This window comes from Rhamphochromis sp. 'chilingali' (assembly GCF_963969265.1).
Source record: "Rhamphochromis sp. 'chilingali' genome assembly, chromosome: 11".
Lineage (NCBI taxonomy): Eukaryota > Metazoa > Chordata > Actinopteri > Cichliformes > Cichlidae > Rhamphochromis > Rhamphochromis sp. 'chilingali'.
In genome coordinates, this window is record NC_137938.1 from 9,785,655 (window position 1) to 9,807,988 (window position 22,334).

Below are 22,334 nucleotides of genomic sequence, written 5' to 3' on the forward strand. Positions count from 1 at the left end.
CTTCTCACAGTGCCAGAGAGGTTTGGAGTTCATGAACTTTTAGAAGGAAAACAACCAACTTATATTATAATTTGGTTTAATTAAATCAGTCAGTGACATCTTTGTAAACTTAAACTTTTTTTACTTGATCTTTTTGCCACCTGAATTTAAATACAGTATTGAGAAAGTTCAGATTTGATTATCAGAAATTTTCTACAGAGTCAAACTGAATTCACAGTGAAGTTTCCACAAATTGTACAACTCATGCTGACTTAAAGTTGTGTTACACTCAGTACTTACTTATGTAGCACATGACTAGGGATGGGTATCGTTTAGGTTTTATCCGATACCGGTGCCAAATCGGTACTTTTGAAACGGTGCCGGTGCTTAAACGGTGCTCGAACCGGTGCTTAAAGAATGGAGAACACAAACTTTGTCCAAAAACCTCTCATGTTCAGCTGTTTTTTTTTGTAAAAAGATAACAATGTTAGCCTTTTCTGCAGCTATGTGGCATATATGGTATCACTCTTGGCTGGAAGCAGTGCTTAAACAATGGAAAAAACACAAACTTTGTCCAAAAACCTCTCATGTTTAACTGTTTCCCACTTTTTCTTTGGTCATTTTAGCCTTTTTGGCCAGGGTGAAGGGAGTATCTGCCATCAAACAAGAAGACAGCAGCATGTAGCTATGATGATGTTTGCTAGTTCACCTTACATGCATTAATGTAATAACGTGGTTAGCCTACTCAACGTAAATTACACATGAACAACATTAAGCTACTCACGCAGAGAAGAACGGCTGCTGCTGCATCATCATCCTCATCATTTCTGCTACACTGGCAGGGCTAGGGGCCAGGACTCTATTCTTCGGGTTTTTGGGGGATGTTGCTCCGGGTCCGATAACTGGCAACCCACCCGACGTGCACGGTGTGAGGTCTCGCAGCAAGCTATCAAATACGGCGCATTTCTCGGCTTTTAAAAAGAACGCTATGCATCGCCAGCTGTTTAATCGGATTCTTGGTGTTACCTCCTTTGACAGTATCACAATATCACCTTAAAGCACTTGTTGCAGGCTGCTGAGTTTGCATATTTTGCTGTGAAGTACAGCCAGACTTTTGACCGCTTCGCCTTGGGCATTTTTAATCTGTAGCTCTGCTCTAACAGAACGTACGTACCTGGCCCCGCCTACTATCCTCGGAAACGTAAAATGATTGACTAGAAGTGTATCACAGCTCAGGAAAAAAAAAGCACCAAAATAAAGCACCGAAATGTGCGCTGCTTTTCAGTCTGGTTACTACCGTTTATGTCACCGGACACCGGTACCCATCCCTACACATGACTTTTAAGATTTGTAATGTTGTCTCAAAGCAACATCACACTGTGTACTACTAGAAATGCCACTTTCACCAAAAACATTTATTAAGATCTGCAAGCATTTGTGCCTTTGGCCTTATGTTTTTGCTACACTTTCGCATGAATACAATAAATACTGTGGAAAAAATCTCGAGCCGTCCCTCATTCTTTATTTTTTGCTAGGAAAATGTGAAATGTATTGAAATGTGCAAATGTACATGGATATACAGTATTTAAGGCAAAAAAAGAGTTTGTATAAGTCTAACAAGCTTGACAAGCTTTACCTGAGCTGCACCTCATCTTTGGAACTTATTACCACTTCACCTTTGTCCACTACAATCTCTGACACAGTTCAAATCCCATCTTTTTCCATCAGAGTATCACTCACAAGCATCTTGTTTTATATTTTTTACAATCTTATTCTTCCTGGATTTGAAATCTCTTTTAATAATGTTCTTGTTAATTTTGTACTGAAAGGTGACCCTGAGTGGTTTGAAAAGCACAAACAAATACAGTTTATTATTATCGTGAATTTTAACATTTAACATGCTAACTAAGGCCTGTAGAGTCTGAAATGAAGCTCTTGGATTTTTTTTCTGCACACACTTACTGATGATCAGACATCCAAGTGCTTGATTTGCAGAACCTGACTGCTAGTTATGCTTTTCCCCACATTTCATCAAATCCATTTTAAGACAATTATGTCTTTTGTTCACATCTTTTTGTTTCAGCAATGCCTACCAGTGTTAACATGAATTTTTATAGCGGTTTCCAGATGATGTACAGGGAGTGCAGAATTATTAGGCAAGTTGTATTTTTGAGGAATAATTTTATTATTGAACAACAACCATGTTCTCAATGAACCCAAAAAACTCATTAATATCAAAGCTGAATGTTTTTGGAAGTAGTTTTTAGTTTGTTTTTAGTTTTAGCTATTTTAGGGGGATATCTGTGTGTGCAGGTGACTATTACTGTGCAGAATTATTAGGCAACTTAACAAAAAACAAATATATACCCATTTCAATTATTTATTTTTACCAGTGAAACCAATATAACATCTCCACATTCACAAATATACATTTCTGACATTCAAAAACAAAACAAAAACAAATCAGCGACCAATATAGCCACCTTTCTTTGCAAGGACACTCAAAAGCCTGCCATCCATGGATTCTGTCAGTGTTTTGATCTGTTCACCATCAACATTGCGTGCAGCAGCAACCACAGCCTCCCAGACACTGTTCAGAGAGGTGTACTGTTTTCCCTCCTTGTAAATCTCACATTTGATGATGGACCACAGGTTCTCAATGGGGTTCAGATCAGGTGAACAAGGTGGCCATGTCATTAGTTTTTCTTCTTTTATACCCTTTCTTGCCAGCCACGCTGTGGAGTACTTGGATGCGTGTGATGGAGCATTGTCCTGCATGAAAATCATGTTTTTCTTGAAGGATGCAGACTTCTTCCTGTACCACTGCTTGAAGAAGGTGTCTTCCAGAAACTGGCAGTAGGACTGGGAGTTGAGCTTGACTCCATCCTCAACCCGAAAAGGCCCCACAAGCTCATCTTTGATGATACCAGCCCAAACCAGTACTCCACCTCCACCTTGCTGGCGTCTGAGTCGGACTGGAGCTCTCTGCCCTTTACCAATCCAGCCACGGGCCCATCCATCTGGCCCATCAAGACTCACTCTCATTTCATCAGTCCATAAAACCTTAGAAAAACCAGTCTTGAGATATTTCTTGGCCCAGTCTTGACGTTTCAGCTTGTGTGTCTTGTTCAGTGGTGGTCGTCTTTCAGCCTTTCTTACCTTGGCCATGTCTCTGAGTATTGCACACCTTGTGCTTTTGGGCACTCCAGTGATGTTGCAGCTCTGAAATATGGCCAAACTGGTGGCAAGTGGCATCTTGGCAGCTGCACGCTTGACTTTTCTCAGTTCATGGGCAGTTATTTTGCACCTTGGTTTTTCCACACGCTTCTTGCGACCCTGTTGACTATTTTGAATGAAACGCTTGATTGTTCGATGATCACGCTTCAGAAGCTTTGCAATTTTGAGACTGCTGCATCCCTCTGCAAGATATCTCACTATTTTTGACTTTTCTGAGCCTGTCAAGTCCTTCTTTTGAGCCATTTTGCCAAAGGAAAGGACATTGCCTAATAATTATGCACACCTGATATAGGGTGTTGATGTCATTAGACCACACCCCTTCTCATTACAGAGATGCACATCACCTAATATGCTTAATTGGTAGTAGGCTTTCGAGCCTATACAGCTTGGAGTAAGACAACATGCATGAAGAGGATGATGTGGACAAAATACTCATTTGCCTAATAATTCTGCACTCCCTGCAAAGCACACGTGTGGAATGGACAAGACCAAAGAGCTGTCATGGAAACAATTGTAGAAGCGATTGTGGAAACATTATGCTTTGAAGCTGTTTTTCTGTTAAGGGAACAGGACAACCTCACAGCACTGAAGGGCTAAAGGACGGGGCCATGTACTGTAAAAATCTTAGATGGGAACCTCTTTCTGTTTGCTAGAACAGTGAAGATGAGTCATGGATTGGTCTTACACCATAACAGTAACTCAAAACATACCACCAAGGCAACAACTGGCCTAGCCAGTCCCCAGACCTCCATCCTATTAAACAAAATCTGTGGAGGGAGCTGAAGCTTTGAGTTGCCAAGCAGCAGCCAAGAAACCTAAAGGACTTTGAGGGTTTCTGTGAGGAGTAGTAGGCCAAAATCCTTCCTGAGATCTGTGTAAACCTGGTAACCAACTAAAAGAAATGTCTTACCACTGTGTTTGCCAACAAAGGTTTCTACTTTGGTATCAAATACTTATTTTATTAACTGATATGCAAATCAGTTTATAATTTTATTGTGCTTTTTCTGAATTATTGTTTGATATTCTGTCCATTAAACAGTGAAACTACCATAAAGCCATGAAGCCTGTTCATTTTCCCCACTGTAATGATGACTACTTGAGACAAAAATTGTAAATTTAGATTCATCGGTCCATAAAACCTGTTTCCACCGATTTTCAGTCCAATACTTGTGTAATTTGGCATACCTTAGCCTTTTCCTGTTTCCTCTCCTTCTTGACAGCCATCCTTCCATCGAGACCATTTTGATGAGGATTTGATGAACAGTAGATGGATGAATTGAAGGCCAGATGCATGCTCAGATTTTTTTTTTATTTTTTATTTTTTAAGGACTTCGAGATACTGTTCATCTGCTGTAGATAGTTTTTTAGGCTTGCCAGTTCTTCTGTCCACCACGTCTCCAGTTCCCTCAATTTTTGTTTTTTAGGACACATTGCACACCATCCTGATTATATGTCAGTTTTTAGGTAATAGGTCTATGGGAATTATCTCTTTGGTGCAAAATTGGTGCATATTTTATGGCCACTGAACTGTGTCATCTTGTTTGTTTTTTGTAGATTCAACTAAAGAAATTAGAAAGGGGTAGCTCAAGACTTTTGCACAGTACTGTAAGCACCTAAACAGTGTAAAAGCACCTAGCATCTGCATCATCAGCTGATGATGTGCCCGTTCCCTTTCCCTCTTTCCACTGCGTAGTCACTCTGGTGATATTTGTTCACTATGAGTGCACCATGCAGATACTTGTAGAGCACTGTCACAGTCTGGCGAGGGCAGACTGTATGAATTGAAAAAAAGGACCCAAAATGCAGACTCCAAGGAACAGGGAACAAAACTTGAATGTTAACAAAAGGTGAGCCGTTTAATATGGCTGGTAGAAAAGGTACAAACAAAGGGCAAGGCAAACTGAAGCAAAATTAACACAAACCTAAACTAGGGAATCTAAACAAGCAATAAGAAAAACCTAGGCAAGAAACTTGGAAGCATGGCATGGGGAAACATGGCGTGGACAACAGACGACCTGACAATCACACACTGAAAACAGAGGACTTAAATACACAGGAGGTGATTAGGGGAAGTGGAGACACATGAGGAAACAGCTGGCACACATGAACATAATGACGTCACAGTGGGAGAGTAAAACTGAACATGATGAACACAGAACACCAGACCTCTTCACAATAAAACAGGAAACATAATGAGACATAGACATGACAACCCGAACTTGACAACGTAAGACACAGACATGAAACGCATGAAGAGCAGGGGAGATTTAACATGGTTGGAAACACGAGGGGAAAATAATAACTAGAAACACTTAGGCATAATAATACAAACTTGATAACATAAGACACGCAGCATGAAACACGAAGGGTGAGGGGAAGCTTAAATACAGGGGAAGAAAACACAAGGAGTCTAATAACCAAATGAACTTAGATAACCTAATGAACAAAATAAACTCAAACTTAAAACGCTGGGTCAAAAGACCCAGGACCATGACAAGCACCTCACGTAGCAGTACTGGATTGTGTGAAGGCTCTTAAGCGCTTAACTTGTGTGTAAGAAAGAACGTGATTTGAGAAACACAGCAGGTGTATCTGTCAGACTGTGCAGCAAATACAGTATAATGATGCGGGCATTTAGTAAAAGAGTCCAGGAAACTGTTGCAGGATCAGTAGCAGCACTTCTCAGCTGTCTTAGTACACTTAAGCCAGTGAACTTAATGCTGACAGGGATTTGTTCTTTTTTTTCCTATTTCTTTTTTTTTTTTCTGGACTCAGTTCTTTAATACTTTTAAAATATTAATGCTCAGTTTGATACCGCTTGACAGACTAATGTACATCATTTATATTAGCGTGTGCACCATATTGTAATATTTTTAAACGTTAAAGGCTCTGCAGAGCTGCTACAAATGTGGATCGAGAGTTGGCTTGTGTGTTCAAACGCTACGCTACAGACTGCATCCAACAACACTCTGACTGTAATGGAAAGATTTACAATCCAAAACACTGAGTCAGAATACGCTTGGTTTTTCACAGCTGACATTTTGGCTCATAGTAAAAGAAAAAACTGAAAAATTGCTGTTAACATAAATCATAAGAGTAAGCTAGCTAGCGAGCAAGAGCAACGCAAAGAAAGTAACACTGAAACTAAAGCAGCTGTGCTTCCAACGTATGTTTACTCAAAATGTCTTTACATCATCACCTCAACCTGCTAATTAGTAAAGTACAGTATTCAACTAACTGATGTCATAGTTGCCCTAAATTAACAGCATTATTAATTACTAGAATGTTTTTTCTGTTTCTGTAATGATCAGTATGTGCAAGCTCATTAATCAAAATAATAATTTTAATGCTATAATATAATTATTGTTGTCATCCATGAATATTCAAATTGACTGCTTTACAAAACGGCAGATAGATTAAATAATAAAGCACATTATTATTATTTTTATTAAGATTTCAAATGAAAATCTTTACTTGCAGCTGAATATTATGCTTGATTAATTTCTGACTTCTCAGAGAACTCCAGTATGCCAGCTCAAATGTGGCTATAACAACATGAATTCAGGAATTTTTTTGTTTTAAAAGGTTTTTGACAGGTTTCTAAAATAACATAACATAATACTGTATATAAAGTTTTCTGAAGCTTCTTAACTAAGCGTATTTGCACTAAAAACAGATTATGAAACAGTTCAGGATTATAGCTGAAGCAATATATTGAATAATTTCCATCTACAGCTTTTTTCCTCTACCACTACCTACAGATGCTAGGTGTAAGTTCAAAAGGGCAGCTTTTACTTGAGGGGTTTAGTCTGCGAGCGACTGGTCCAACACAGCTAACAAAATGAGAATGAGTGTCAGAAACAAAGCCAGACACACACAGGCCGATTGACACAATAAAGGGATTACTGGACACTTGACACATTGCTCTAACGCTGTCTGGCAGAGGAAGATGGAAACGGCTTGAATACACTGAGGGGGAGCAATTAAACACAGGTGCAGCTCATTAGGGTGGAGCGCACATTCACAAAGGTAGGAAATGCACCAGAGCTGGAGGTATCTGAAACAACAGACACGGGGAGGTACAAAATCTAACTGGAAATTACAGATATAATCAACAGTGAAAAACATAATTTTGGAGCCCTGGTGGGATATCGCAATCACCAGCCTGCACTGTATCATACACTCAAGGAATACCGTGTTTACCAACCTAATTATTGAGTGTAATCGTGTTCAATTACTTTTCAGGAAGCAATTTTAGCTGCTCTCGATTGGAGAGGCGTCCCCTCTGCGCCACTGTGCATGACTGACCTCCCACATTAATATTTCATCAACATGCTACAGATCTGCCGTGAATTTTATGTTTTTAAAAATAACCCACAGTGCACTGGTGTGTAAACTCGCAAATTAAGTTAAGTGCGCATGCGCCAACCAGCGTGCAGCCTGTTACAGTCGCTCCTGCTTTTCTCTTAGTTTAGCTCTTTTTTCTTACGTATTCTTTTTTTTTCTGACTTGTATTTTCCTCCGTTTTCTATCTCTTACTCAATCATGTGGATTGAGAGAGTTTTTGTTCTTCTGGTGGCCGTGGAACTGTTACTTTTATCATGGAACGGGACCGCGGCACATCTCCTACACGCACGGACTGTTTACTCCAGAGATCAGCTGATCGCCCTGATGCCGGCCGGCTCGCTGGCCAGGCCCGCAGAAGTGCCCGCAGAAGTACCAGCTGAAATTTGGAGGAAAACACATCGGGGATGCAGAGGTCAAGGACAGAAGAGAAGAAAAAAGGTGACGGTGAGACAGCGGAGGCTCGAAGCGAGGAGGAGGTTTAAACCGTGTCTGCCGTCTATCGTGATGGGAAATGTGCGATCGTTGGCAATTAAAATCGACGAGCTCTCAGCACTGGTACGGAGTCAGAGGGAATACCGAGAGTGTAGCCTGATGTGTTTCACCGAATCATGGCTGCACCAGGTCATTCCCGATGAGAATGCTTCCGTGGAAGGCTTCCACACTGTTCGGGCGGACAGGGACAGCATCGCTAGCGGTAAGCGTAAAGGAGGTGGGCTTGCTGTTTTAGTTAACAACCGGTGGTGTAACCCTGCCAATATAACAATCAAAGAAAGGATTTGTTGCCCGGACACTGAACTGTGTGCTGTTGGACTCAGGCCGTATTATTTACCCAGGGAATTCTCTCACGTCATCTTGGTGGCTGTTTATGTTCCCCCCTCTGCTAACCCCACAGCTGCATGTGACACTATCCACTCTGCCATAGCTCGGCTACAGACTCAGCACCCGAGTGCCTTTATTGTGATCTCGGGTGACTTCAACCATGTATCACTGGACAATACACTACCAACATTCAAATAATATGTGGACTGTCCCACCAGGGGAGAGAAAACTTTAGACTTACTGTATGCTAACGTCAAGGATGCATACAGCTCCTCCTCCCTCCCCCCACTTGGTAGGTCAGATCATAACCTGATTCACCTCACCCCCCGCTATGTGCCAATTGTGAGGAGGGAACCTGTGACCACCAGGACTGTTAGGAGGTGGTCAGAGGAGGCAATAGCGGAACTACAGGGCTGTTTCGAGGTGACCGACTGGGAAACACTCTGTGAGCCTCACGCCGAGGACATCAATGGGCTTACTGAGTGTATCACAGACTACATAACTTTCTGCACCGACTCCATTGTTCCAGCTCAGACTGTTCATTGTTACCCAAATAACAAGCCGTGGGTGACTAAGGACATCAAAGCCCTCCTCAACAACAAGAAGAGGGCTTTCAGAGGGGGCAACAAAGAGGAGGTGAGGAAGGTCCAGGTGTTACTAAAGGACAAGATCAGAGAGGCTAAGGAAAATTACAGGAGGAAGCTGGAGTGGAAACTCCAGCAGAACAGCATGAGAGAGGTGTGGAGGGGCATGAAGACCATCACTGGATTCAGGCCAACCAACAGCAGGGGAGCTGAGGGAGGTGAGAATAGAGCCGACGAGTTGAATCTGTTTTTCAATAGATTCGACACCACAGTGTCTGCTCCCACCCCCACAACCTCACCTGCAGTCAGCCTGGAATCCAGAACCACACCACTGTGCCAGCCTCTCTCTTCACATGTTGCCTCCTGTGAGATTCCTGACACCCCTCCCCCACCCATCACCTTCACTCAATACCAGGTTGAGATGCAAATGAGGAGACTTCACTCAGGCAAGTCTGCTGGACCAGACGGAGTGAGTCCCCTTGTCCTCAAGGCCTGTGCCCCCCAGCTGTGTGGAGTCTTTCATAAACTGTTTATGCTGAGTCTGAGTCTGCAGAGGGTCCCGGTGATGTGGAAGACATCATGCCTCGTCCCTGTACCAAAGACGCCTCGTCCCAGTGGCTCCCAGGATTACAGGCCCGTGGCACTGACCTCCCACATCATGAAGACCCTGGAAAGGCTCATCCTGGACCAGCTGCGACCCATAGTAAGACCACATCTGGATCCCCTTCAGTTCGCTTATCAGCCTCGTCTCGGAACAGAGGACGCCATCATCTACCTGCTCAATCGTGTCTACACCCATCTGGACCAGCCGGCGAGCACTGTGAGGGTCATGTTTTTTGACTTTTCCAGTGCTTTCAACACCATCAGGCCGACCCTCCTGGGTGATAAGTTAGCAGCGATGCAGGTGGATGCTTCTCTGGTGTCCTGGATTGTTGATTACCTGACAGGAAGACCACAATATGTACGTCTCCCACAGTGTGTGTCTGACAAGGTGATTAGCAACACAGGGGCACCACAGGGGACTGTCCTCTCCCCCTTCCTCTTCACCCTCTACACCACAGACTTCAGCCACTGCACAGAGACCTGCCATCTTCAGAAGTTTTCTGATGACTCTGCGGTGGTTGGATGCATCAGCAGGGATGATGAGACAGAGTACCGGGCTGTGGTCGACTCCTTTGTCACGTGGTGTGAGCAGAATCATCTGCAGCTCAACGTGGCAAAGACCAAGGAACTGATCGTGGACTTCAGGAAGACCAGGAAACACTTGACCCCTGTTTCAATCCAGGGGGTCAGTGTTGACATTGTGGAGGACTATAAATACCGTGGAGTACACATTGACAATAAACTGGACTGGGCTAAAAACACCACAGCACTTTACAGGAAGGGCCAGAGTCGTCTCTATTTTTTGAGGCGACTGAGGTCCTTCAACATCTGCCAGAAAATGCTGAGGATTTTCTATGAGTCTGTGGTGGCCAGTGCGATCCTCTATGCTGTTGCATGCTGGGGGAGCAGGCTGAGGGTCGCAGATGCCAACAGACTTAATAAACTGATCCGTAAGGCCAGCAATGTTGTGGGGATGGAGCTGGACTCCCTCAAGGTGGTGTCGGAGAGGCGGATGCTGTCCAAGATAAAGACAATGTTGGATAACACCTCCCACCCACTCCATGACATGTTGGTCAGTCACAGGAGCTCGTTCAGTGAGAGACTGAGATTACCGAAAAGCACCACTGAACGACACAGGAAATCATTCCTGCCTGTGGCCATCTCCCTGTACAACGCATCCACTTAACACACTGTTTGCTGCTACAACTACACATGTTTCTTTTCCAAATATTTATTTATAAGTGACTTATGTATGTATGTATGTATATATATGTATATATTGTACTATTCTTAGTTAGCGTATTGTCTGTCTTGTCTTAATGTTGGTTTAAAATGGAGCACTGTAACAAAAAATAATTTCCCCCAGGGATCAATAAAGTATTCTGATTCTGATTCTGATTCTGAAATTGTTAATGAGAATTCAGTTTCCATGCAAATAGAGAAAATATCTCTAATCAGTGCTTTAATTGCTGTGGAATTAAATCCAGCAGTGCTCTCAGGCTGAATGCATCCAAAGAAGGAGGGAATAGCGCTAAATATCAGTTCATCAGATGTTATCGATGCAACAGCAATCTCTGATATCAACAGTCATTTAACTGCAATATAGAAAGGAAGCTTTTACCAATTGAGCAGTAATTAGAGAAACTTAATAGCCATTCACAATGCGTGTGGTACTTTTGGGATTAGCAATAAATGGGGATTTACACCAGCCTGTATCATCCAGTGTGTATAATGCCAGCTAGGGAAAGAAGATGATCCTTTCCTGATACGGTAAAACTGTATCAGTATCACTCTCCTCCTATGGGCATACACACAGTACAGAAGTCTTTAAGAGGTGTATATAAGCCAAAGATAGCCTGGCTTGGAGAAAAAACAAACACAAGTCTGCCTAAAAGTGGACTGCTGCCAGTTAGATCAGATGAAACAACAGCAACTGTCTCCGAGGTGCTTTATTTGTTCGTAATATCACAGAGAAATGGATCAAGCAAAGCTATAAATCTTTATTTTGTCAAAGTTTCCCAACTCAGGAGAAAACTAAGTTGATCCAAGTTTTCCCCAAGATCCAGGCTCATGAAACCCTGATGAAATTCTTGTGAGGGCCATCACTTTGGCTCGCACATTTATTATTTGGGATCTACTGGTGACTTATAAATTATCCAACACTGCGACGCTACAGTTCTCACCCGTCTGTGTCCTCGCAGGACTTTGCATAGAAAGTTTAAAATTAATACAAAGACTTTTTAATAGAGGTTACAAAAACAGAGCCTGTGCACTGTTGATGGATATTATGCTGCAGTTAGGTTAGGCTCCCCACAGTTTCTCAGACTATAGCCCTTAAACCTGCAGCTGCTCTGATTCTGAAATGCAACAGCAGTGATACATTTTCATGAGCCTGACCTCTGTGAGAAAAGGCCGGAGACTGAATTTCTTATTTGAACCTCAGAGACAGAAAAGGAAAAATCAGGATTGCACTATAGCTGTAACTGATGATGTTTGTGTGTACATTAGACATTATATTAGTGCTGGATGGATACATCCTTACTATACTTGCATTAATGAAACATTTTGTGTGATTAAATGGTGAGTATTTAGTGCGACTGCTGGCGGACTTCTGCCCAGGACCTCAGCAGATTTGCTTCACAAAGATTTGAATTCTTGTTGCTCCTCATTCGCTTCTGCTCAGACTGAAAGGATTTCAAAGTATGTATTCGACATTTTCAGGCATGACTACTGGGAGGATCTGAGACCCTCTCCAGAGTCCCATTAGTGGGTTGACGAGTGTTTACTGTGTGACACCAGAGTAACTCTCGCTGAAGAGTTTTCAGATGTCTCATAGCAGCTCAGCTATTTCAGAGAAACTCCGGCATATCTTGTTATGCAATAAGTGCAGATTTTGTTGTGCTGTCACAAACTGCTTATATTTATTTGAAAGGATGACAGTTTAACTTTGGTGACAGTAGGATGTAGCCCCACTGGGGAGTCTTCATTTGTGTCATACTCTCCATGTTTATGTTGCTTTGTTGTTATTAATGGATGGCTTCCCCTCACAAAGGTTAATCTGAGTCTGTTAAGACTGAAGGGGACTCAGTGTTTAACCACAAAGTACATCCAAACTGGAATGAAAGGATTAGCTTAACCTCAGGTTAAGCTGTTCTCCAGACCACTACGATGCCGTGTTCAGCGTCCAAACTGTGTATTAATAACAGGGAATTTGTTCAATTCGAATTACAACTATATTTTGACCTAAAACAAGTCCACCATCATGTCATTTAAAATCATGTTATTATATGCGGGCATTCAGAAAATTGGCCTACACAATTTCAGTGTGCTTCTGATGTAAAAACTGTGCTTTTGAAAAAGAATCACCGCATAGTACATAAATGTATCATGCATGAAGTGGTAGAGGTGCATTTAAAATCACAATAACAATCACCTAAAGGTTTTGTAAGGTAAAGATCCTGCAGCTATAAGTGAGCACTTGGTAACAGTGGGAAGAAAAAACTCCCTTTTCACAGGAAGAAACCAACAGCAGAATCAGGCTCAGGGAGGGGCGGGGCCATCTATCAGGACCGGTTGGCGGTAGGGGGTGAGGATAGACAAAAGACGCAGTGTTGAAGTGAGTCAGGGATGAATAATAACTTATGATTAAATGCAGAGCGGTGTGTAAAAGTAAAAGAGAGTGAAAAATAATAAAACTGTGTTTTGTATAAAATGAAAGTAGATTTGATTTGGTGTGTGCAGTTACCACCAGCAGAAGCTGCAGATGCAACAGCGTTTGGGTTCCCAGAGAAGCCCACAGGAATTAAAAGAGTGCAGCCGACTTTAATAAATGTACTGTATTTCACTCATGCAGGGTCTGCCAGGTAATACTGGACCACAGGGGCAACGAGGACCCCCAGGACCAGTTGTAAGTCTGTTTTCTTATTAGTTCCACTGTGATTTTGTGTGAAAAATCCACTTGATCCCTCAGCTTTCAGCCATCTTTGTTCTCCATCTGCACCTTTTTCAGGGAGCACCAGGAGCACCAGGAGCTCCAGGACCAGGTGGGCCAACAGGGCCACAAGGGGATCAAGGAGTTCCTGTGGGTGAAAATGTTTTTTTTGTTTGTTTGTTTTTCGGTTTTGTTTTTTTGTTGTTGTTAAGATTAGTATGATACTGCATTTATCTGAGGACTTTGCAATGAAATATTATGACATGATGCGCTGTGTATGCTAAGAAAACACCTTATTGTCTGACCAGAACCATATTAACCAACCTTCACATAAACCTACCTACACAAAGTTTAGGAAGTGTAAATACACATTTTGTTTTTTCCTCATATTCAGATGTAATTAGTCCTTGAGGAAGTCTTGTTCTCTTCCACTTTATATTTCCCTTTTCCTCCGCTTTTGAGCAGTAATCAAACTAACATCACAACCTCTGCCAAGGAGGTCATGTTTTTGGTACTGTGTGCATATGGGTCATGTTAACATGTTAACAAGAATTCATCTTACATCCACCAAGGTGCTTAAGGTCAACTTAATGATTTACTGGTCGCAAATTGAGAAGCCTCAAAACTTTTATTTTAGCTTTAATATCCGAAGTACAGTAAGTCAGACTTGTTTAGCCCTTTAAAATAATTTGTGCAGGAAACATAATTTTAGATGAGGATGCTGAGGAGATGGTGTGGGGATCCATGCTTTGTGTAATGCTAACAGGAACAGATGATACTGTGGAGTCCTGTGACAGCTAATCTAGTCTTGGGTCAGCTTTGCAGGCCAGCAGCAAGTTTGGCTCAGACAGTAGGGCTATAAATCACTTCCTCTCTCCTCAACATATACCCAAAAACAGTGAGAGATCACATCTGGCGATTCTACGAGATACAGAAGGGGGGGGGGGGGGGGGGGGGCGCAAACACTTTATGAATGTACAAACATGCATCTATTAAATGAATGGAAAAACATTTCCCTTCCTGGCGTTTTATTAAACTTTGAGTTTCAAACTTTATCTCAACCAGAAATTACTGATTCAGTGTCCGTTCTGCCCCCTGCAACCTTTCACCAGTGCTGCAGGAGAATATTTTTCTTCTTAATAAACAAGTTGTTTAAAATAGCAGACAGTTAATTCTGGAGGGAAATTTACCACTTTGCTTCAGAAGTGAGTCCTGGAGTACTCTACCTGTTTGTCTGAGGTAGAACCTGGTACATCTATCCCACTACTCTGACAAATTAGATAAGTGTGTGAGCATAGAGTTTAAAAATGCAGAGAAGAAGGTCATTCTGCACTTTCTACAAATTCTTGCCTCGAGCATCTAATGTGAAACCCAAACTGTTCTGTTAGGGAAGACATGGTGCATCTGGAAATGCTATGCACCATCTGTAAATATAGGGATTTATGAAGCTTTTTAATAGAGACTTAGAACAAAACATATGCATGGAGGTCTTTGGAAGGGAGAAGACTGAGTGAGAATCTAAATATGCTTTACTCCTTGATTGACTTGCATATTTGCCAAATCTCATTCTGGTTGTCAGTAGATGTTGAAACACGTCGTAGCTCTCGCCAACGTCCTGAGTTTGTGGGACTGAGACCAGATACAGTTTCTGGATGTGGTTTCCAGCTAGTTAACCACCTGAGGGGTTGACTAGCTGGCGTTTGCCAGTTATGAAAAGGAAAAAAAGGAACAAACCTAGTGGCTGTTTTATGAGTCCACATTTGAAGTCTTCGCAAGTGGACTTTCCTTCTCAGATAAAATGGGAAATATTTTGAGTGAAAAAACACCAACTCTGCACTTTGGAAAGACTCTTTGTATACAAGACATGATGGAAAGACACTTTTGATTGAGTCATAAAAGAAATTTGATTTATACCAGAGCTGTACTTCTGTCTTTCTTGTGCTCTTTGGCACCTGATGAGATAGTCGACATTTATGTGCCCAGGAAGATTCAGAACCTCCAAACAGGCACGCAGCGGAGGTCCAGGAAGAGACTTTTATTGTTCAGACCTGCACTCCAATTCAGCCACTGTGTCAAATGTTGGCAAAGCCTTTTTATCATCTGTGGTATAATATGCATATAATATCCCAGGCCAGCATGCACGCATTTTCTCTATCCCTCTCAGCTCAGCCTCCCTCACACACACAAACGCAGCCTGTCAGTTGGTGGTCAAGGACACGTTTTCCCAAGATAAACAAAACTCTATTCAAAAGCTGCAGCAGCATCAAACTTATATTTATTGTATCAGCTCACGGTCCACGCGGCCAGGAAATCTTTGTCTTTTATTTGCCTCTGATATGCAAGCTTGGCAGGTATTTCAGAGTATGCGCGTACCGTGTTCAGATATGCATCTCTGTGCTTTACAGTGTTGACATTGGAGGAAAGCAAGCCCATCCAAGACACAGATGATGCCCTCTGTTTGTGAGCACTCTAACTTTGGAGCTCATGAGTGTTATGGAAAGAAAACAAAGACTCTGGGCTCATTTTGTCATATTTTAGATGTATTTAGTTGTACTAGCTGTTATGTCAGAGATGAAAAGAGATGAAGAGATGGGGCTTGATAAGATGGGGACAGAAAAAGAGATGGCTGTGTGTGAGCATTCAGCCCTGTTGACTGTTTATTCTCCTCATGTGCTTTTATGTTCCAGGGTCCTGCTGGTACCAAAGGCGATAAAGGAGAAAGAGTAAGTCTTTCCACTGTTTTGCAGCTCTTTAGAGCAAATCTTGTTTTACTGGTTTTATTTTGCTGTGAAAATACAGTTATTTTTGCTGAAGTAAAACTTCTAACAATTACTCACTAATACCTCCCGCCCATGTTGTGGAGAAACCGCAGCGTACTGCAGCACGCAGTTACCATTTCCTGTTCGTCTTTTTGCACAAACGTTCACTCTATTCCTCTTGCTCTCCCTCAGCCTCGTTTAAGGCGCACCAAATCAAATCAGTGTTCATGGTCCAAATTTGCAGCAGTGCAGGGTCTGTATTTCTGCTGACACGGGAAAGAGGCCGTCACCGCCGAGGGCTTGAGAGACACGCAACTTGCCAGCTTGAATCGAACCTGTAATTCCTGTTTCTGCTTCGTTTTAAGCAACTATTGGGGACATTTGTACCCTGCTGCAGTTAATTTCAGTACAACGTGACATGAAAGGCTGGGAGAAAACGTGCGAGAGGATTTTTTTTTCTTAGTGTATATTTGGGTGAGGTGGCCCAGTTGTGATGGTAGGAAAGCTCTAGTGAATTGTGTAACTCTTAAACAATACATTTTTAATGCAATGTTATTTTTAATGTGTATTCTTGCTCTTATATAAACAAACACCTGATGCTCATAGTCAGAGAGACAGGGGTTCAGATAATCTGACATTAGGGGGCAAATTTAGTAAGCAGGACAAATTAGCAAAGATGCACTCAGTCGAGTGCAAGGTAGCCAGTTCACTTCAATAATGATCCACATTTTATCGAAAGCAGCACACACTTCAGTAGTACAAAAACAAGCAGACCTGCTCATCGGCGGTGGATGTTTGCACAGCTGTTCTCTGGGTAAATCCGACAGCACAGGTGGAGCATCAGAATAACAGCTGACCAGCACGATATGTGAGAAAAGACAAAGAAATATTGTCAGATTTCCATCATTCGCAAGTACTGCGATTGATGCAGGTATTAATTAAAGTAATATTACATACTCTAAGATAAAGACATTAATCTACACATTTCAGATCTCTATGAGTCCTGTTGAATGCTGCATTTGGTACATAAAAGCTCTGATATTAGCTTAAAAACTACATGAAAGTTACGCTCTATGTGTGTTTGTAATGAGATTTCCCTTCCTGAGTTCTGATCTGTTTCATTAAAATACTTGTTTTTTGAAGACTAGAAATATGGGACCATGCTCATAGCCCTGAGCCATCTACCAGTGGCAATTACACATGAATCCTGCTCGTCCATATAAATGAGACATGCTTCTATTCTCTGTGAAATTTGATGACATTTGTGGTAAATTACAAGCTACAAACCTTTTAAACATTTTCCTCTCTAAATTTTTGCTCGGCAAAACTGACACAGTGCCTCTTAAGTAACTACTGACAGCCACTTTTTAAACAAAATGACAATATGAAAAAAAATATGATAAAGAAGATCATGATAAAAAAATCTTTCTGAGCAGGTAAAGTCCCGTGTCAATCAACAATGGGACAACATTTCTCTCCCAAAAGACCAACAGCTGGTGTCTTCAGTTACCAGATGTTTATAGGCTGTTGTTAAAAGAAGAGGGGATGCTAAACATGCTGTTGCTGCTATCAAATTGCTAATATTTTTCCTAAAATAGTGAATACTTTTTAACATTTGATATTTTTTCTATTTTTATTGGGAATAATATATGGGTTATGAGAGCCACAAATCATTTCACATGCAATACAACGTCCCAAACGTTTTGTTATTGGCTTTGTAATTTCATCTTTTTTGAGATGTAGTCTGGGTTGTTTTTCACACCTCCTGTGTAGTACTCCTCATGACAAGTTAACTGCTTAAAAAAAAAAAAAGATTAATTTTTAAAATACAAACTATAGAAGCACACTCAACAAAGTTAGCCCAAATAATTAGTGTAATTAAATCTGGATTTATATTTAATCGTCCAGTTTTCACGTACTTGCTATGGTTCTGGCTTTCTGTTTTGTGTCAGTGTGGAGTAAAGGTGGAGTACACTCATTAAACACCCATAAAAAAACACCCGCCCACCACTTTATCAACGTCTGGTCTGGCAGTTTATGTCTGTGTGGTTGTGTAAAGTCAGATCCTACGAGCTCTGTGTTTGTTCTTCCAGGGTGATGTGCAGTCCCAGGCGACTGTGCGAGCTATTGCACGTCAAGTGTGTGAACAGCTCATCCAGAGTGAGTAATCTCGATTTTTTACAGATTAACACGAGCATGCTTCATTACTTCTGATTATTTTTTTTAAATAACAAAACATACATGAATGTCAAAAGTTAAATCTGGGTGTTTTCAAATCATTCAATCTCCACCATCTATTTCAGGCCACTTGTCGCGTTACAACTCCTTCCTGAACCAGATCCCCATGCAGCCAGCGGTGTCAGTCCGAACAGTGCCTGGACCACCAGGAGAGCCGGGTAGGAGAGGCACCCCTGGTCCTCAGGGAGAGCAAGGTCCAGCCGGGAGGCCAGGCTTTCCCGGTACTAACGGCCAGAACGGGCAACCAGGCGAGAGGGGTGAGACATAAAGCTGTGCTCATGGTTAAAATCCGAGTTTGTTGACATTTGACAGCTCATGTCAACAGGCACACATCGGTCATTTTTTCCCCTTATCACTGCTATGGCTGAGGAGTCAACATCCCACATTTAACAGCATCAAAAAGACAGAAACTTGAGTATTTATTAGGCATGTGTTTGTGTGTAATATTTAGCAAGACATAAAGAAAAATACAGTCACAAGCCTTTGAAGTAATTTAACGTCTTTAAGACAGATAATAGGAATATTAGCTGCGAGATACACATGAAATAAAAACTGCAGTGAGAAAAGTAGAGCCCCTAGTGTGAGTTGCACTCTGAGTAAAATAAGTACCAATTTTCTGACTATGAGTACCATCAGATGAACCTGTCTGGTTCTGCTGTGCTCATTATTTCAGCTGTACATTGTCAGTGTCCAGACAGAAACCCGTCATCTCTGTGAATTATACATTACAAATGCTGAATTTTGAAAAGTTGCTTTAAACCCCCAAAAGCTCAACACATTGAGCTTCCATGTTTTTCCATGTCACTAATTATCAGTGAGAAAAAGAAAGGATTCGGGGAGGGGAAAAAAGCAAGAAATTCTCAATCCCGCCTGCTTGTTTGCTGTATTTTGTGGTCTGTGTAGGTTCCAGACAAACTCACAGTCAGCATCAGCGCTCCTGTGAGGTTCAGTCCAGGCCAGAAGACAGTAACTCTAATATCCATGAGGTCATTCCCCTGCCACGAGCCCTCAGAGGAGAAACAGCCTTTATGAGGCTCCATTCTCATCACGAAAACACGCAACCCACACTGAAGAACCACATGCTGAATGAGCCTGCGCACACACACACACACACACACACACCCACACCCACACACTCACACGGAGAAGGCTTTGGAAAGCTCAGAGCACTTGAACTTGTGTCAGGAAGTGTCAAGGTTCAGGTCTTTGAGTCTCCCTAATGACATTTATGATCTGTAGCCACTGGTCTACTACAAACACACTAATTTACTGTTTTATAGAACTGAAACCAGAGTAAGCATCCATTCTAAGATGTATGGCTTTCTTATGAACAGATGGTGAGCGCAGGGCTACCAGAATCAGGCTCAACATTAGAATATTTTCAGTAAAATTGACAGACAGTGAGACAATGGAGTTGCAATCATCAAGTTACAGTCATAATGAAGCCACCGTAGTAGAAAACGCATTTTTATTTGAGGTAATGTCAAATGTTTTCCAGCCTCGTGGTGCTTACTTCCTTTTTATTGATGCGATTGATTAAGGCGGTCGTAAAAGCAGCACGGCAGAAAATCTGCACATTAGTTTTATGTGGTTCTTTAATATTAGAGTGTACAAAAATATTCCATTAGGTCATTCGAACAGCTGCGCAGAGCAGACGTTGGGTTTATCATACATTTTATTGGGCTGATCACAGAGGCATAATTCATTTAGCAAATTTTCTATGAAAATATTCATATAATACAACGTTGGAAGAGCAAGTATTGGACAATTACTCAGAAGCTTAACTACTGATAGAGACAGTAAATGTAAGACCTACTCATCCGAACAAACAAACAAAAGTAAGAGGTTGTGCCATATTATACATTGTTTGGTAATAGTGTTCAAACTTAACACTTGTGAAGGTGCAATGAACTCATGTTACAGTCTGTAGACACCTTTAGGTTTGGGACATTTTGGAAGGACGACTACAACAAATGAATGCTTGAAACTACAGTTAGGCTAATAATTTGCATTTTTGTATTTTTGGCTCCACCGTGGTGGATTCTAAGCCAAACAACCAAGATGGGATTTATTATTTGGAATGTTTTTTTATACACTGTACCTCATTTTTAGACAATCTAAAGTAATTGGACAGCTGAGTGAGGAGCGGATTCATGGCCTGGAGAGGCCCTTTCCTTTGTTATTTCATGAAAAATTGAGCAGACATATATGACATTAATTCACTGTTGAATTTGTATTTGATATTGTAAGTAAGGCTCAAAGAGATTGGCCATCATTAGACTTCAAAAACAAATGAACCTGTTTGAACATCAATAATCTGGTTCATTTGCCAAAAGGCATGAAGACAATTAAAATGCAGATAAAGTGCATTAAAAACTCATAAAAATGTTTTTATTTGGCATTTTTAATCAGGAATAAATAAAAAATATGGATCTTAAATATAACAGACAAATAAATAATAATATTAATAATAAATTAAATAACTCAGATGCAGTTGAAGTCTTTCAGATGTTCAGCTTTGATTCAGCAGGCTGAACAAAAAGATTGCATAAAAATGAGATGAGCTAAATCATTTTTTAAACACAATCCCTTCGTTTCAGCGGCTCAGAAGTAATTGGACAAATTAAATAACTGTAAATAAAATGTTTGTTTCTAATACTTGGGTGAAAACCCTTTGCTGGCAATAGCAGCCTGAAGTCTTGAACTCATGGACATCACCAGATGCCGGGTTTCCTCCTCGATGCTCTGCCAGGCCTTTACTACAGTGGCTTTCAGTTGCTGTTTGTTTGTGAGCCTTTCTGTCCGAAGTTTAGTCTTCAGCAAGTGAAATGCATACTCAACTGGCTTAAGACAGTATGTATCTGAACACCTGTGCCACATTATCAGTAAACACGGGTTTCCAAGTACCACTGGCAGCCGTGCACGTTCAAGCCATCACACTGCCTCTGCCATGTTGTACAGATGATGTGGTATGCTTTGGATCATGAGCTGTTCCACACCTTCAACATACTTTTTTCTTTCCATCATTCTGGTGGAGGCTGATCTTGGTTTCATCTGTACAACAATATTTTTCCACAACTCTGCCAGCTTTTTTTTTTTTAAGTCCAATCTACCCTTTTTTTTTGCTGAGATTTATGAGTGACTTACACCTTGCAGTGAACCCTCTGTATTTACTTTCATGCAGTCTTCTCTTTATGGTAGACTTGGATATCGATACTCCTACCTCCTGTAGAGTGTTGTTCGCTTGGTTGGCTGTTGTGAAGGGGTTTCTCTTAAACATGAAAAAGATTCTGCGAACATCCACCACTCTTATCTTCCATGGACGTCTAGGTCTCTTTGCTTGCTCAGTTCACCAGAACTTTCTTTCCTTCTCGGGATGTACCAAACTGTAAATTTTGCCATTCGTACTATTGTGGCAATTTCTCTGATGTTTTCTTTTCTATTTTCGCAGCTCATTTTTTTACCTGCATGGAGACCTCCTTTGACTGCATGTTGTCTGTTCACAGCAAAATCTTCCAAATGCAAGCACCACACCTCCAATCAACTCCAGGCCTTTCATCTGCCTAACTGATGACATAACAAAGGAATTGCCCACACCTGCCCATGAAAGAGGCTTTGAGTCAATTACTTTTAGTCCCTTTACAAAGAGGTTGGAACTTGTTAAGGAGCTGAAATTCCTAAACCCTTCATCCAATTTGAACGTGGATACCCTCAAATAAAAGCTGAGAGTCCAAACATTATGTCCCTGTCCATTATATAATTGTAATTGTAATATGTTACAGCAAACCGGTAAAAAAGTATTAGGATGTTTACCTGCCCTTTGAGAAACATGTTGGT

The 22,334-nt window shown here is 41.4% G+C and overlaps 1 protein-coding gene across 5 annotated transcripts in view; it reads left to right on the forward strand.

The window, feature by feature from the left end:
- The window catches only part of col14a1a (collagen, type XIV, alpha 1a), a 169,455-nt gene that overhangs the window by 139,420 nt on the left and 7,701 nt on the right, over window positions 1-22,334 (forward strand). For all 5 annotated transcript variants that reach the window (XM_080895344.1, XM_080895342.1, XM_080895343.1 and 2 more), the window contains 5 exons: window positions 13,423-13,476; window positions 13,579-13,650; window positions 16,188-16,223; window positions 18,353-18,419; window positions 18,563-18,754. In XM_080895344.1, the coding sequence (XP_080751470.1) occupies window positions 13,423-13,476; window positions 13,579-13,650; window positions 16,188-16,223; window positions 18,353-18,419; window positions 18,563-18,754 (421 nt within the window). The remainder of the gene's footprint in view (window positions 1-13,422; window positions 13,477-13,578; window positions 13,651-16,187; window positions 16,224-18,352; window positions 18,420-18,562; window positions 18,755-22,334) is intronic.